The sequence below is a fragment of the Eptatretus burgeri genome, chromosome 7, assembly GCF_056783735.1.
Source record: "Eptatretus burgeri isolate ZD-2024b chromosome 7, Ebu_testis_v1, whole genome shotgun sequence".
NCBI lineage: Eukaryota > Metazoa > Chordata > Myxini > Myxiniformes > Myxinidae > Eptatretus > Eptatretus burgeri.
The window spans coordinates 104,896,974-104,914,464 of NC_140967.1; the positions used below are offsets into that span (position 1 = coordinate 104,896,974).

The 17,491-nt window shown below is 44.3% G+C and overlaps 1 protein-coding gene across 4 annotated transcripts in view; it reads left to right on the plus strand.

Annotated features, from left to right (window-relative positions):
- Positions 1-17,491, plus strand: part of LOC147024004 (5-hydroxytryptamine receptor 3A-like) — a 91,711-nt gene that overhangs the window by 37,124 nt on the left and 37,096 nt on the right. For all 4 annotated transcript variants that reach the window (XM_085890149.1, XM_085890146.1, XM_085890148.1 and 1 more), the window contains exons 3-4: positions 14,878-15,038; positions 16,686-16,730. In XM_085890149.1, the coding sequence (XP_085746275.1) occupies positions 14,878-15,038; positions 16,686-16,730 (206 nt within the window). The remainder of the gene's footprint in view (positions 1-14,877; positions 15,039-16,685; positions 16,731-17,491) is intronic.

Consider the following 17,491-nt stretch of genomic DNA (forward strand, 5'->3'; position numbering starts at 1 on the left):
TGGGAAAGTTTTTGTTCCTCGTGGATAGGCGTCATGCCTGTAAAGATTCTCCTCGATCTGTTCAGCCTTTTCGAAGAAGAAAGTTTTTGAAGTTTGTTTTTTTTAATATGGCTGATGAACCACGTGACCAATGACGTCAATTTTTTTTTTTTCTGTTGACCAATTCATCCGTAGATGATTCTCAATTTTCATACCAATTGGATGGAGCGTTCTACATATGCAATTATGACATTATAACGAAGCCACCCATGACATCATTAAAAAAAAAATCACACATTCCCCATGGGGAGTACTTGGCAGGTTTCATTTTTTTCCACGGAGCAGTTTCAGAGGTCTATTAGACATTCTATGCAGAAGCATTTTGATGAGACGGTATGAATCGTATTTAATGCTCCATCGCACACACACACACACACACACACACACACACACACACACACACACACACACACACACACACACACACACACACACACACACACACACACACACACACACACACACACACACACACACACACACACACACACACACACGGCAGGAGGGAGGCGGCGGCATGAATGGCTGCTCATGCTGTCTCCCTCTTGCCGAGGACCGAGGGCTGCATCGGTTACATCAGTTTTGAGGGCAGTGAGGACTGAGCCGAAAACAGCAGCTTACTTGGGACTAGATGTGCATGAGGAGCTCGGTATCATGCCGTCCGACGTGTTTGTGACATGGCCTGGTCCTGCAGCTTGGTGAGAATTGTTGCCCCTCTGCTGCCGGGAGAGAAGGCCCGAGCTGTTGCGAACTCCTCCTTGCAAGTTTCCGGCTGTCGGGGACGAGATAGACTGAGTTTTGTGGTAGTGAGGACAATGCTGAATACATCGACTTCCATTTGAGTGAGAACCAAGCCGTGGTCGCCAGCTTTTTGATGGGTCGGGGGGGGGGGGCTCCATTGGTGGCAGCAAGGGTGGGGAGACAGCTTGGTCCATGAATCGTGGTTGCTTGTTGTGGTTCAGCCGGATGCTGCAGGGATTGGGGGGGGTGTGTGGAGGGAGCTCCATTGGGTGCGGCATGGATGGGGAGACTGGTCCATTGATTCATTGGACCAAGTCGCTGTGGTGAACATGGATGCTTCAGGACCGAGGAAGGCCCCGTTCGGCTTTGGCTACTCGTGGGTGGTTGTGGTAGTGGTGGCGGCAGTGCATGTGCTCCCACGTGCACGGGTCATGGTTTGTACATGCACGATTGTGAATTGTGCACACATGTGTGTGCATGTGTGAACACACATGTACATGGCATGTTGCACTTGTTTACACATGTTATGCGTGACATTATATGTATATATATATATATATATATATATATATATATATATATATATATATATATATATATATATATATATATATATATATATATATATATATATATATATATAGCCTGGTGTTGGCTCAGTGGTTAGGGTGGCGGCTTGGGATCCGAGGGTCCTGAGTTCAAGCCTCGTTGCCCGCTGAATTAATTCACCAGGGGGTTAACTCAGCCTGCCATCCTTCCGAGGTCGGCAAAATGAGTACCAGCTTGCTGGGATGACCGAGTCATTCAAGTATCCTGCATCAGAGTGGCGACCTGTCCAGGATTGTGCCCAATAGCCAAGGAGACTGCTTCGGCAGCACCAACGCTCTGTACAGCGTATGGTCCCAATGGATGGATATATATATATATATATACATATATATATATATATATATATATATATATATATATATATATATATATCCTGGTGTTGGCGCAGTGGTTAGGGCAGCGGCTTGGGATCCAAAAGGTCCTGAGTTCAAGCCCCGTTGGGCCACTGAATTAATACACCAGGGGGTTGACTCAGCCTGTCATCCTTCAGAGGTTGGCAAAATGAGTACCATTGTACTGGGCCGTTGTATACCCCGGTTAAAATAGGTGTACCAGATCCCTGTGTCGTTAGAGGCGACCAGGGTTGCGTCAGGAAGGGCATCCGGCACATGTAAAACATGTGCCAAATCACTATGCGGATCATATGGATGATCCGCTGTGGCGACCCCTAACAGGAGCAGCCGAAAGAAGAAGAAGAAGATATATATATATATATATATATATATATATATATATATATATATATATATATATATATATATATATATATATATATATATATATATATATATATATATATATATATATATATATATATATATATATACACACACACACGTGTCCTGTCTCTGTCTCTGTCTCTGTCTCTGTCTCTGTCTCTGTCTCTGTCTCTGTCTCTGTCTCTGTCTCTGTGTCTCTCTGTGTCTCTCTGTCTCTCTGTGTCTCTCTGTCTCTCTCTGTCTCTCTGTGTCTCTCTGTGTCTCTCTGTGTCTCTCTGTGTCTCTCTCTGTCTCTCTGTGTCTCTCTCTGTCTCTCTCTGTCTCTCTCTGTCTCTCTGTGTCTCTCTGTTTCTCTGTGTCTCTCTGTCTCTGTGTCTCTCTGTCTCTCTCTCTCTGTAACTTAAAAGATGTGGCTGTGCATAAGGAACAAACTCAGGGTACAAATGCAACTTTGTGCGGGGTGGGGGGGGGGGTAATATAGGCTTTGTGGTCTTGGCCTCACGTGGGGTGTTGGGGGGGGGGGGGGCGTAAATTATCTTTGTAAATTTGTATGGTGTAGCACCACCTTGTGGTGGTGGCATAGGGTATTACAATTTCCACATTTCTTTTGGCAACAATGTTACTTTTTGACGTCTCTCCTCCTGTGCAATTACAAATAAATATAAGAGTTTTGAAGTTTTGAAGTTTTGAAGGAAAACGAAAAACACGGTCAGTCCGTTCATGAAGCCATGTGACAACATGTCTATTACTTACGTACTGTTGAACGTCAATTGCACCGTGATTTAACAGACGTACATCTATTAATTATGCACTGTTGGAATGTACTTTTCAACCCTTCAGACTGCTGAGACCCCTTTGACCCTTGGAAACCCTTTAAGACCCAGATTACCCAAAAGACCCCAAGGACCCAGAAGACCCAAAACATCCAGAAGACCCAAAAGACCCCGAGGACCTAAAAGTTCCTGATGACCCAAAAGACTCAGAATACCCCAAGGACCCAAAAGACCCATGAATACCCCTTTTACCTTTAAGACCCTTAAGATGTCATTTACTTTTCAGACTGCATCACACTTTAGATTCCTTTAGATCCCTTCAGCCTTTAGACCTTTTATACCCTTTTGACCCCGAGAACCTTTAGACCATTACACTGCTCAAGTCCCTTTAAACCCCTCAGACCTTTCAGTCCACTTACATCCTTCAGACAGATTAGACAGCTAAGACCCTTGACCATTTAGACCACATGGACCTTCTTATATCGCAAATAAATTTCAAATAAATATAATATCACCAATATTACTAATAAATTTGCAGAAAATAAATGTTTGTATTATGATTGGTGTAAATCATGCCAACACAGCAAATGTATGACATCAATCTATGCAATGACATATGGAGAAGAGAGTGTTGCGAGCCAATCCATGCCAGTGTATTAATGTATATACAAACTAGCAGGGTACCCGCCACTGACGGGTTCCTCGACGTCTCACCTCAAATGAGTGTGTATTGGTAGAAACGGGAATTCAGTGTAAATATTCAATGTGCAGATACCGCAGTAGGTGGAGCTGGAAACCTTAGCAATCTTGTTCCATTCCACCAGCGAAGATTTCCAATCCTTGCTTGTTGTACCTCCGAAATACTGCTTGGGAGTGAGGGTGATATTCTGAAAGCTCAGCTAGGAAACAAATTTAGGCACGTTTTGGGCCTACCGCATGAAGGAAGATCACCAAAGTTCTTTCCATGCCAACCGACCACCTCCCGGAACCCATCCCTTTCCAAATCGCTTCTTCAGTCCCCAACTTGCCGCCTCTCTCTATGCGCTCCAGAGCTTTGCTTTTGGCCACTTCGATTCAATATTTCTCTCAGCATTTCATTCTGGTTTCCCATTCGATGATCCCACATATCAGTCGTTTCAGTTTCACTTTTCTATATCAGTTTCACTTTGGGATATCAGTTTTGATTCGTCATCACAACTTGCAATGCATCGCGAATGGTGCACGAAAAAGGTGAAAAATGATTTTTGTGGGAATTTTTTTTTGATTTTCTAAAGGGCGTAGAGGGGTCCAAAGTGGCTGAAGGGCCACGAAAAAGTCAAAAAGGGGTCCAAAGTATTTTAATGGTCTCAGGGTCTTAAAGGGGTCTAAGGATCTTAAATGGATCTATATGTCTAAAAGTGGTCTCAGGGCGAAAGAGCAAAAGCAGTCTGAGGTGTCCAAATTGTCTGAAATTGTCCAAAGGTCGATAGGTCTGAAAAGTGTTGAAAGGGTCGATTATGTCTCAAAAGGATATAAATGGGTATTGAATAGTCTAAGGGGTGTAAAGGGTCGAAAGGGGTCTTCAGGGTGTAAAAGAGTGAAGCTGTAGTAAAGAAATTACCTCATCTATCTATAATTCCAGCAATGTGTGTGTGTGTGTGTGTGTGTGTGTGTGTGTGTGTGTGTGTGTGTGTGTGTGTGTGTGTCTGTGACCGCTGTTTCTCGACAACCGCTGGTCCGATCTAATTGAAACTTGCCAGGTATATTGCTGGGGAACTGAGGATGTGCCTTTTCAAGGTTTGATATTAATCGGACAAGTGCTTGCCAAGTTATGGGCATTTATTTACCAAACCAATGACAAGACACGTTGTTGCGTGGGCATGGCCGATGGGGAAGGGAATCTCAGCCACTTTCCCCATTACGGATTACAACGTACGGACTTCCGGATAGTGATGACTTCGTGTATTCTAATAATTGCTCGATTTCTTATGTGCATTTATAGATAAACACAATGCCCCAAGTTATGATCGTTTTCATATTAGACGGTGTATAAATTTCGGGACCATCAGAGTGCTGGTATGCTCCGAACCAGGAAGTAAATTTTTTTTCTCTCTCTTCTCTTCTCTTTTTGTTTTTCCTTGCCACGACATTGCGAAAAGGTAAAATACGTTGGCGCTAATTGAATATTTGGATATTAAAACTAAATTGCGAATAATCGTATAATATGCGAACTTCCGGGCCACGCACGTACAGATACGTGAGAGCGAAGAAACGGCCTGTATGGTTGTTTTTTGCTCGCGGTTTGAATATTTATTTATTATTATTATTATTTTTTTTTTACGGGCACGTACCAGTGGTAATAAATAAATTAACTCTGGAGTGCAACACGGCAATAATGGGCCAAATGACCTCCTCATGACTGTTTAAACCGCCCATTTAGGTGTATCATGGTTAAAAAAATCTGATCGTAGAAAGTTTCGGCACGAATTAACTTCGGGAGCTCAAAGCAGTAAGATTACAAACAAAATAAACATTTTGCTTTTACATGTAGAGATGGACAATGTATTTTCCAGTTGCAGTCTCTTCTTCCTCTTCTCAGGGAGGTGGCGTCACTTTTTTTCCCCCCCCCCTCCATCAACCAGCTTACAGTGAGATCTCTCGGCAAAGCCATGTCTAATAGACAAATGCTCAATCAGAACCTCATTCAAGGTTACGGGAAAGTTCACCCAGAAACGTCCAAAAACTCCTTTTGCAGCCCGTTTTTATATATATATATATATATATATATATATATATATATATATATATATATATATATATATATATATATATATATATATATATATATATATATATATATATATATATATATAACATAACGGCTCTGGAAACACCCGCAACTCCCTGTAACCCTGTAAACCCCTCAACTCACATACCCAATTGAGCTATGTACTTTTTGAATGGCCCCTCATTTAAGACATCGTTAAAAGGTCGGAGATATCGCTAATGTGGTAAGAAATGAAATATATCTCACCTGTGATAGTGACCAAAAAGCATTTGAATTTTTTTTAAAAACCCCAAAAGATGGTTGCCAAGGTTACTGGCTCCACCCACTATGACGTCACTGAATTTTTACGTTGAATTCCCGTTTCTATCAACAATACACCAAGAAATGTCTAATTTGAGGTGAGGCATCTATGATGAAATTAATCAAACTATCTGTGATCAATTTACGATCAAAAATCAAATCACGATGTCAACTTGGTTCTTCGAATCCGAATGATGTGTGTATATTTGAGGTGTATGTTTGGTGAAGTTAGCTAAGATGGCAACCTTTTTTTTTTCTACAAACTCTTTTCACCCTTGGAGAGTGTTACGTCTTTAGATGAGCAGTAAAATTACCTTTAAATCTATGTGTGTGGATTGTATTGGTTTTATGTCCGGTAGTTGAATGATTCACGAATTTGAGAGGTCACGTGACTCCTTCGCCGATTTTACCCATCATGGTAATGTCTTAATTTGACGGTTATTTTTTTCACATTTGATACCTTATTTGACGATCGGAGCTTACTACATTACCAAATATATCGGTATCCGGGTTGAAATCTGAAAGAAAATGGGCTTTTTATGAAGAATTGGACTGCAAAAACGGATGTACCCTTGCTGAGATGGTGGCAGGTGGCAGCTCGGGTGCTTTGAATTTACTTGCTGAGGTACCTGGCGTTGCCCGGGATAAATTTCACATTATCTACCCCAGTTTAAATACAACTAGCCGGGAGGCGACGATGGTTCACGGGCATTATTGAACAATGCCACGATAGGTACAATTGAGTTGGTGAAAGCTTTTGAGGAAGCCCTTCCGTAAAAACCTATCACTTCCATCAAATTTGACCAAATCAAATCGGATTTTTTTTATATGTTGTACTTATGGACATTACGCACGGGTTATAGGAAATTAAATTGCGAGAAAAAAAATCGAGAAAAAAATAATAATAAAAAATGTATAAGAAATTCAAGTGGCCGTGGCTCCGCCCACAAGGAGCGAGGGACGCCCTTCATACAAAAAAACACAACTAGACCATGATATCTAGCTCGTGTCCAAGTTTCATCAAGATCACATCAAACGTCATGGAGCTATGCTCTGGAGAGAGTCACAGACAGACACACAGACACAACGAAAATAGTGGTCACTGCTGGCGCCCGCGAACCAAAAATAAAATAAAAAGTTCAAGTGAGCGTGGCTCCGCCCACAAGGGACGTGGGACGCCCTTCATACAAAAAAACACAACTAGACCATGATATCTAGCTCGTGTCCAAGTTTCATCAAGATCGCATCAAACGTCACGGAGCTATGCTCTGGAGAGAGTTACAAACAGACAGATAGACACACACACAGACACAACGAAAATAGTGGTCACTGCTGGTGCCCGCGAACCAATAAAGTTTTAAAACGAAAGGATTTTTCTGAGGAAATTGTCTTGCAATGTTTCTCTTGCCCTGGCTGTTGCATGTCGTTCACGGTCAGCTTCAAGGCGTGATTGTCTTTCTTGTGAGCTTTCCTGCTTCCGGCCTTCTTTTATATTTTTCTCGATTGTGATGTAGATCTGCCCAAACTTGCCCGTTTCTTTGGTGGCATGGTAAAGGTCAGGTCAGGTATGGGAGCATGTGCCAGAACAGCACGTCGCTGCGTCCACTTTCTGCCGGTACTCCAGGGGCCTCCGTCTGGCCATCCCCCAGGCAGATGCCAGGCCCATCCCCATCTCCTTGAGATGATGGTCAACCTGCTGCAACCATGAGGCACGTGGTCGGCCCACTGGCCTCCTCCACTCATGAGACTCCCTCGCTGAGAGAATCTGGTGAGCAGGATCAGCGTCAGGAAAACGAGCCACATGTCCATACAGCCGCAGCTGACGCTCACGGACTATGCAGGTAACAAATCTCATCCGAGTCTCTCTCAGCAACCGCTCGTTGGACACAAAATCCGACCAGCGATAGCCAAGGATTCTCCGAAGAGACCTGGTACCAAAGGAATTAAGTCTCCGTCTCAGATCCTTGGTCAAAGTCCAAGTCTCGCACCCATAGAGCAAGACTGGAAGTACCAAGGACCTGAAGACTCGGACTTTCGTCCTCCCGCACAGGTACCGGCAGCGCCACACCCCATGATCCAGTGAATCCATGACTCCCCAGGCCCGACCCAGACGTCTATTGACCTCCGGCTCACAACCTGCGGAGACATGAATATCACTGCCAAGGTAAGTGAATCTATCCACGACCTCAACATCCTCACCACAAACAGACACAGACAGGACAGCAGCATCCAAGATGTCACCGAAAGCCTGGATCTTAGTTTTGACCCAAGAAATCCGTAATCCCAACGGCTCCGACTACTCATTCAGCACCTCGAGGGCCCCCAAGAGGATGTCTAAAGTCTCCGCAAAGATGACTGCATCATCTGCAAAATCAAGGTCCGAGATCTTGACATTGCCAAACGATGCACCGCAACTTGATCTCTCCGACATCCTCCCAAAAATCCAGTCCATACAAGTGCTGAAAAGTGTGGGGGCAAGTACACATCCCTGACGAACTCCAGTAACAACTGGAAATAAGTCAGAGATGGTACCACCACACTTCACAGCACTCTCAGTACCAGAGTAGAGTTCAGACATCAGATCGATCAGTTTTGGTGGCACCCCACGAAGACCAAGAATCCTCCAGAGGACATCCCGATTCACTGAATCGAACGCTTTACAGAGATCAACATAGGCTGCAAGCAGCCCCTGCCGAAACTCTCGTCTGTGTTCGGTGAGGACACGAAGTGCAAGGATACGGTCAATCGTTGACCTCTTTGGTGTAAAGCCTGACTGCTCTGGACGCTGGTGCTCAAGCAGATGGTGGCGAACCCTATCAAGAATTATCCGAGCAAAGACCTTGCCCGGCACTGAGAGCAGCGTCACCCCTCGGTAGTTGTTGCAGTCTTGGCGATCACCCTTCCCTTTCCAGAGAGGGACAACAAGGCCCCTCTTCCAGTCAGTTGGGATGATGCCTGTGTTCCAGGCAGAGCACAAAACTGCATGCAACGACACGAGTGCAGCATTTCAACCAGCCTTGAGAAGTTCGGCATGGATGCCACAGATCCCTGGAGCTTTGCCCCGTTTCAACTGGTTCACCGCAGCCCGTGTTTCAACAAGCGATGGTGGACCACAGTTGATTCGAGGGTCAGCAACAGGGATTGTAACACCCTTGACGTCCAACTCGACAGCTGGGGGATCAGCCTGGTACAACCGCTCAAAGTAACCGGCCCAGCGGGCCTTCACTTCAGACTCCTCTGTCAAGAGCCTACCACTCTCTGCTCTAACTGCAGTGCTCCGAGGGATGGGCTTGGATGAACGTAATGCGCGAATTCCCCTGTAAGCGGGACGAGAATCACCTGTCCACAGGTGATGCTCTACCCCTCACAGATTCCTCGCACATGGGCCTCCTTGTCCACCCTCAGTGCACGTACAGTTTTACGCCTCAGCTCCCTGAACAGCTCAGCTCTGCCATTCAGCCTGGCCCTGCGACTCTGGTCAATGGTATCCAGTGTCCCTTGAGAGACAAAATTCTTCTTTGCCCTGCGGTGAACTCCAAGGCATCCACCGGCAACATCAAGGACAGTGGTCTTGAAGGTGCTCCACAACTCTTCAGGACCCCCCAAAGCACCCAGACCCCGCAAGTGTCCACTCAGCCTGTTCGCAAACTCCTCAGCTACTCTCTCATCCCTGAGCTTGGCAACATCCAGCCTAGGCTGGGATGGTACCATTCTCCAGGATTTAAGGTGCAGCTTTAGCGTTGTTACAACAAGCCTGTGGTCAGTATTGAGGAACTGAGCACTCCGGTAGACCCTGCAGTTCTGGATCATCCTCCAACGACCGTCAATGAGGACATGGTCAATCTCCTTTGCCACACCGCCAGCGTTGGAATACCAAGTCCAGCGATGAGCTTGCGGGCGCTGAAACCATGAACCAGCCACCCTCAGTCCATGACTTCTTGCAAAGTCAAGGAACTTAGTGCTATTCTGGTTCATAGTTCCTGACCCATGGGGACCAACACACACCTCATAACCATCCCTATCAGTTCCAGTCGATGCATTGAAATCCCCCAAGACTAGAAGTGTATCTCGTCTGGGGCACTGATCAACCACAGACTCGAGCGTGGCGTAGAATGCATCCTTCACGGTGAGATCACTCGCCTCAGTCGGAGCATAGACAGAGACCAGGTAAATGATACCTAAGGAGTGGCGAATCCTTAATCTCATAATACGCTCGTTGACCGGTGTTACCTCAATTATCATTGGGGTCAGCTTATTGGACACAGCTACAGCAACTCCTTGGGTATGGTAACCATCAGAGCGACCAGACCAATAGTAGGTGTAACCACCCACCATTATCTCGCCGCAATCCGGTCTCCGAACCTCAGAGAGAGCTGCAATCCCGATGTCCAAACGCTTGAGCTCAGATGATAACAGAGACAGGTGATCATCCTCTCTTAGGGATAGGACATTCCAGGCACCCACCCGAAGGGACCGCCTCAGGTTAACCCAAGGAGACCGCCGTCTGGTGGACGACACCTCAGCACCACTCCGACACACTCTCCCGCAATCTGACCCAGGGATGTTACCCCGTGGTTTCCCTCCTATCAAAGATTGGGGGTCCCGAAGGCTTTGCCCCAATCCCGTCATCCGGTGAGCTGCCCTGCGAAGGGAAGCTGCACAGGAGCTCCCACGGAGTGGGTTTTCAGATTTTTTTGCGTTTTTGCGTTTTGCGGAATGAAGCGTTTTACGGTGGCCGGAGTGCAAATCCTGCCACCAATCTCCTAATAAGAAGTAGCCCAACTGCAGACACAGTTGGGCACTAGATATGGATGGCCGTTGGCTCACAAGGAGCTCCTCCGCCCTTTGACAGGTTTTGTTTTTAATCCTGCTGGGTGTCCATATCCAAACACCCTCCTCACCAGAAAACCTGGTGGGGGAGATGGTTTAGTCGCCGACAACCCGACCATGGAACAGGTTAGTACAGGTTTACTTGGTACCTGTAGCAGGTCACAGATCGAACCTGACCTGACTCTGGGGGATTTTCGAAAACTGCAAAAAAAAAAAATAAAAACTGCCACATTAACTTGCAGTAACAACCATTACACACCACATGACGAGACCTGATGTGGCAGAAAATGGCGGGACCGATTTTCGGGGGGAAATGCACCAAAATCTGGATTTGGGCCAAATATGAACTGCAGGTACAGTCAAACGCAGTGTTGTTGCAGAGTCCGTGCACTACTGGTACGCACTCCTTTCTTGGTAGATCTCGGTCAAACAGTTTTCTTGGTAGCTCAAAGTCAAATGGTTTGCGCTTGCATAAAGGACAGACAAACAGACAGGCTGACCAACTCTGTGTTCACATTCTTCATCCCATAAGAGGTTCCAATGCCAAATTTGGTAGCTCTTGGTCAAACGGTTTGTGCTTGCATAAAGGACAGACAGACAAACAAACAGACAGGCCAAAAAAAAAAAAAATATGTGTGTGTGTGTGTGTGTGTGTGTGTGTGTGTGTGTGTGTGTGTATACATCATGAATTGTGAGAAAATGACCGTTTAAACCCTCTATTTAGGTACACCATGGTAAATAATGTGATCCTATAAAGTTTTGTGGCGATTCACCTGAGAAGCTCAGAGGAGTAGGGTCACAAACAAACAAACACACAAACATTTCGCTTTTATATATGGACGAGACGACCCGTGAACCCGTTGGGTTCCCGTTGTGACAGCGGTTGATGGAAAAAAAAAGACAATATTTTAACATTATTTAGTGGTCAAACTTTAACTTGAAGAAAATTTGAGCATTTTCCTCAGGAGTCATCGTTCGGCCAACCGGTTTCTCGAGGTATATCAACACATTCTCCATGGTTTGTTCTTGCGCTTTATGGATCGTCGAACCAAAACTTGACTGAATCGGGAATTGATTCTTAAAATAATTTCTTTCGTTGCCCGATTTGAACGAAACTTGATACTGCACACCGCAGGAGAATGGTGAGTTAGGTGGCCCTAAATTTTTGCTCTATCGTGTACCGTTTTGGCTGTATTTCAGGAACATACATACATACAAGATGAGAGTTTTAGTAATATATATATATATATATATATATATATATATATATATATATATATAATACAGTATAATTACATACACATACAGTACACACGAAGGTGGATAATTCAGACCCAGTAGGGCTCTGTTTCACCTTCTGAAACCCGCATATGGTGATAACAACCAAATGCACACACACACACACACACACACACACACACACACACACACACACACACACACACACACACACACACACACACACACACACACACACACACACACACACACACACACACACACACACACACACACACACACACAGTATATGTCAATGTAATTCAAAAGCAGAGATTTTTGCCATTAAAAGTTTTTATAATAAAATGTATCCAGAATGGCACTATTTTATTGTTTCTGAAGGTTTGCTAAATACTTAAGGAAACACAGATCAGGCTCAGACTGCTACAGTGAACTTTCATAATGTGTTTTGGGGCTTCAAAAGTTAACATAAGCCACAATCTTTTTCACTGCAGCAGATGATATGATGTTACGGCCAGAAGCTACTGAGAGCTGAAGTTTAATTGGTAAATACATTGTCGGGGGCTGACACACACTACAAGATGATGCAGGATTGTCGCAGATCATTAGATGCCACACATTACACTAAAGTCAACAAGAAAAAGAGCAATCAGAGATTGCAGACCCTCGCCAGGACTTGTTTTGTGTGGTGTTTGTGTACTGGTATGTTAGGTATTTAATAAGAGACATAACTAGAACTGCCACTTTATAACTGCTGGCAGTGATGACCGGGTACCAAGATATCCCACTTTGATTGGACACCTAACCCTGATCCATGGCGTTTTTCATTATTATTTAATTGAATTCAGAATGCGATTAAAATAAATTATATTCAAATCAAATGGAAGATCAAATAGGTAAAGTCCTGCATTGGAGTAATCAGAAGGAACCCGAACAAGTAAAAAACAAAGATGAAGTCATCAGGAGGAACCTGGATAGGATTCACATTTCAGCTGCTGCTCCTCTACCCTCAAACCCGTCCAGGCACAGCCAAGTGAGCCTTATTCATTAAAAAATAGAATAAAAACAACAAACAAAAAGAACCCAGATCAATAAAATTAAATAATTCTGGCTGCCAGACCATGAGTCCGATGACGTGAAAGTTTAACACATGTATTCCCCATCACAATGAGATCATAATTTTGAAGTTTCACATCAATTGATTAAGCTGTTCCAGAGAAAACATTCAATATTTTCTTCAATCTAATATGGCTGCCAAATCATGTGACTTATCAGTTATTCATGAATACCCTGGTATCCCCAAAGCTTGGGGAACATTTGTGTGAAGTTTCCCCTCGATCTGTCCAGCTGTTCTTGCGAAGATTTCGATAGGTTTTTGAGTAAATCCAATATGGCTGCAAAATAATGTGACCTATGATGTAATAAGTGTGGCCCTTTCGTTGCTCATGGACAGGCACTCGTAGTTGTAAAGTTTCGCCTCAATCTGTTCAGCCACTTCAGAGAACAACATTTTTGAAAAAAACAAACAAACAATATGGCTGCTGAATCACATGACTGATGACATCATCATTTTTTTTTTTCTTCTGTGGACCATTTTATCTCCAGATGAGCCTCAAAAATTTTCATACTGATCAGATGTAGCATTCTACATATGCAATTATGACAGACGTCATAACGAAGGCACCAAACGTCATTGAAAAAAAAAAATGAATCAAACATTCCCCATGAGGAGTACTTGCCATGTGCTAAGTTTCAATTTTTTTCCTTGGTGCATTTTCAGAGATACAGAGGCTCCGAAGTTTTTCGATTTTTCCAACAAGGCTGCCACACCACGTGACCTATGACGTCATAATTATTGAAACATTCTACTGTACACGAGTAGTCGCTCCTATGGTGAAAATTTCATCTCAATTTCTGTGCGGACAAACAAACAAACAAACAGACAAACGGACCCAAAATGCAATACACTCTCCTTCAGCGAGGGTAATAATAATCATAGTTGAAGACTAAGCAGTCACTGACAGACATTCTTGTTGCGTTGCGGTGGCTAATGTGTGGCGACCCTTACTGTTCGCATCACGTTTCAAGATGCATCATTGTTCGTTTAAGTTAAATCCTTGACTTATCGGTTGGGGTCGCTCGATTGCTGCGCTTCCTCCGGGCTCTTTTATCCTCTGCGACTTGCTGTTGCTTCGCCTTACCTCTTCTGAGGCCAGTGTTCAGTTCTTGCTTCCCACTGATGTCACAATGATCATTGGCAATTGTTCCCACCCTTTCATACGCTGCTGCCCATTGTGACAAATTATGACAGACAGTCCCTATTTAATTTATTAGTCCCCTACCCGTTTCACCGGAGGGGACGACAGGTTTGCTCCCCGTCCGTCCCACCTGTGGGTTCTTTAACGTCCATCAGCTAATGTTAGCAGAAAGGATACACGGCTTAGTTTCCATCCGAGGTTTGGTACAGATTGTGATGCAACACCCGGCCTGCAAAGCACCAAGTAGACGTAACGTTTATCGTCAGGTTGGTAATCAAACCCAGATTGGACCTTCAGCCGGATTTGAACCCACATCGTCTCACAATATCTCACACTACTTTGCCACTCAACCACTACCACACCCAACTTGCTGGATCGATTGATATGCCAGATTGATATTATTGAATGTAATTCTTTGGTGTTGTTTGTGTTATTTACAGCACAAAGTTGACATTGTAGTGGCTGCTTGAAATGAGGAGTCTGGTTTCTCCCCTGGTACACATGAAACCGGCGTGTGTTATTCTTGGTGTCTCGTTTCACTCTTGTGGGAATGATGGGTTGTTCAAAGTGACCTTCTCAATATGCTTTCTTTCAACCTGCAGGTGTACTCGTGGGAGGAGCGATGGCCAGAGAGCCGACGATGCTTGCTCGGCTGGCCAACAATCTCTTACAGAACTACACTGTCAAAGTCCGACCAGTACGGAACTGGACGTCCACCACAAATGTTTTCCTGGACTTCTCCATCTACGCTATCCTCAAAGTGGTATGAATGAGAAATACCTGTTCTGGGCCTGATTTTGGACCTAAAGAGTGAGAAAGCTTTTCTGCTGTGATTTCAGTTTTGTTTCTACAGTGGAGTTCCAATTGCTATTGAGTGAATGAAACAAATGAGGTAAAGTCGGTCCTTCCTGCTGTTCATGTACACACTTTGGTTTTCAAGATGGCACCATCACTCGATGGCTACACTCACACACTCGCATTAAAACATGAAAACAATGCAGACATATTACCCCTGCACCGGTTGGTGTACCAATCTGTGCTTTTTGAAATCTAAGATGATGACCATGCAACATGCTCAGGGTGTAGTTTTAAGCACATACAATATGCAAAGAATGAAAACATTGAAGTTTAACCGACCTGGAAAATAACCCTATGCTATCTAAATATTATTTTTATAGTTTGTATAAGGTGAAAAAAAAAAGTCATGATGAACATTTGGGTTAAAAAGACAAGTTAAGTGTGATGGGTGAGACCCCCTGCACTGATAACCCCAATTTGTTTTTGTATTTTTTTGATGGAAATTGCCCCAAACAAGCCGTAAAGCCACTCGAGGTAAGGGGCTAAGGGAAGGTGAGATAAAGGGGTACCCCTCATACACTCAAACCTTCTCCCACACCCCACACCCCACACACCCCCATTCCTTTTCTACCCTAACATGAGGGTAGTGAGTAAAGCATTTCCCACCATTCAACGAGTCAGTATCAACCAGAGTCAGATATACACAAGGAAACATTTAAAAAACATGGTGGGCATGGACTATTCTTCCAGAAATATCCACATGAACGAAAAATAATACGTCGGCCAACAAGCCATAAAGCAGCTGTTTTGCCGAGAACTAAAGTACAAGCAGAACTTAAAAACCTTTTTTTGTTCATACATTAAGCATGTCAACAAAGTGAAGTCCAGGAGGTTCTAATAAAGTTCAGTAACCACTCCTGTAGCATCCATGGATGTTGTAACCTGAATGCAGTGCCCCGTTAACACACGGGCATCCAGGCCCCATGCCCAGGGCTCCGAGCTCAAGGTGGGCCCCGAGCTCAACAACATAATTTTAGTTGAATGTTGATTATGAAAGCTTCCTGGTGGACATAATGAACTGAATACATATGAAGGTGAATGGCAATGGGATTTGTGAAAGAATAACAGTGTAATCATTACACCCTCAGAGAGAAGGCTCAGTGCGAAGAGTTTACCTGTGCGGTGTTAGGCAAGTCTGGCAAAGCAACTGACTGTGTTTTGTTTGTATGTGTTGGGAATGAGATGCTTATTACAGTAAAAGCAGAAGTTCGAAATGGGAAGTTACAGAAACTTCAGCTGGATTTCAAAACGGAGTAGAATTTGGAAATCTCAGGAAGCACCTGGGGTATAAAAAGTAAATCAAATGACACATCGGACTGTTTGCAATGTTTTTCAACCATGAAAGCTGGTTGCATCATCACTGGGCGTGCAGCTGTCCCACTGATGCAGTGCCACCGTAGGCTAAGGCAGGAACTTGTGAACTGTTCAGGGTGCTTGTGAGAAGGATCATCATGACCTTTGTGAGTTATTGGTGGGAAATCCTCCGAACAAAGATGTAATCAGCAGAACACACACGAACATCCAATAAACATGATGTTTTGTCCCTCCGCAGGACGTGAAGAATCAAATGGTCACAACTTACCTTTGGTACCGAGAGGTAAGGCTCAACCACATCCTTAAAACTTCATCAAACACCTTTTATTGTGTAAATCCCAACAGGATGCCGAACACAGGAGCCATGGTGTGAAACGAATGGTCAGATATGTCCATTGGATGATGATGTCATTCATGTGGTGGTAACACCTGTGGCATCATTCCATTTTGTATTGTGTTTATCCCTCTATATTTCTGTACTTGGTTCCAACATCATATAACTTTGGTGGGAATTATGAGTACCACGTTTAAATGCTTTAAGTTTTACTTTGCATTTTGCTCTGATGGCAGGGGGTTCCAGGTTAAGGAAACCTTTTCTCTATTAACGGGATTGCACCTACAGCCCTCCAATGTCTCCATTCACCGGAATTCGCTCCACAAACTTATTTAGGATCTGAACGCCCAGCCCGCAAAGATGACATCATCTCAACTCATGACATCATCGCTGACGTCATGCTGTTAACGAACATCGCCATTTCATGCACATTTTCATCCATCTTGTGGTCGAGTCATTGATCGACCACATGAGAACAGATAGGAGGCCACGATCTCTGCCATTTCCATGCCGAGGAGAAGGCCGAAAAGAAGGAGCATGTGCATCGCATGTGTAGTTGCATTATAGACCCATCCCCCACTCCCAGTAATAACGTGATGACTTGTATGGAGGGTGGGGCGGGGGGGGGGGGCTAGGAAGTGACAATCAAGATGCAACAGGTGTAGCAAACTCAAGCCTTGAAACCAGCGTGACCTGCATTTGCGTGAACC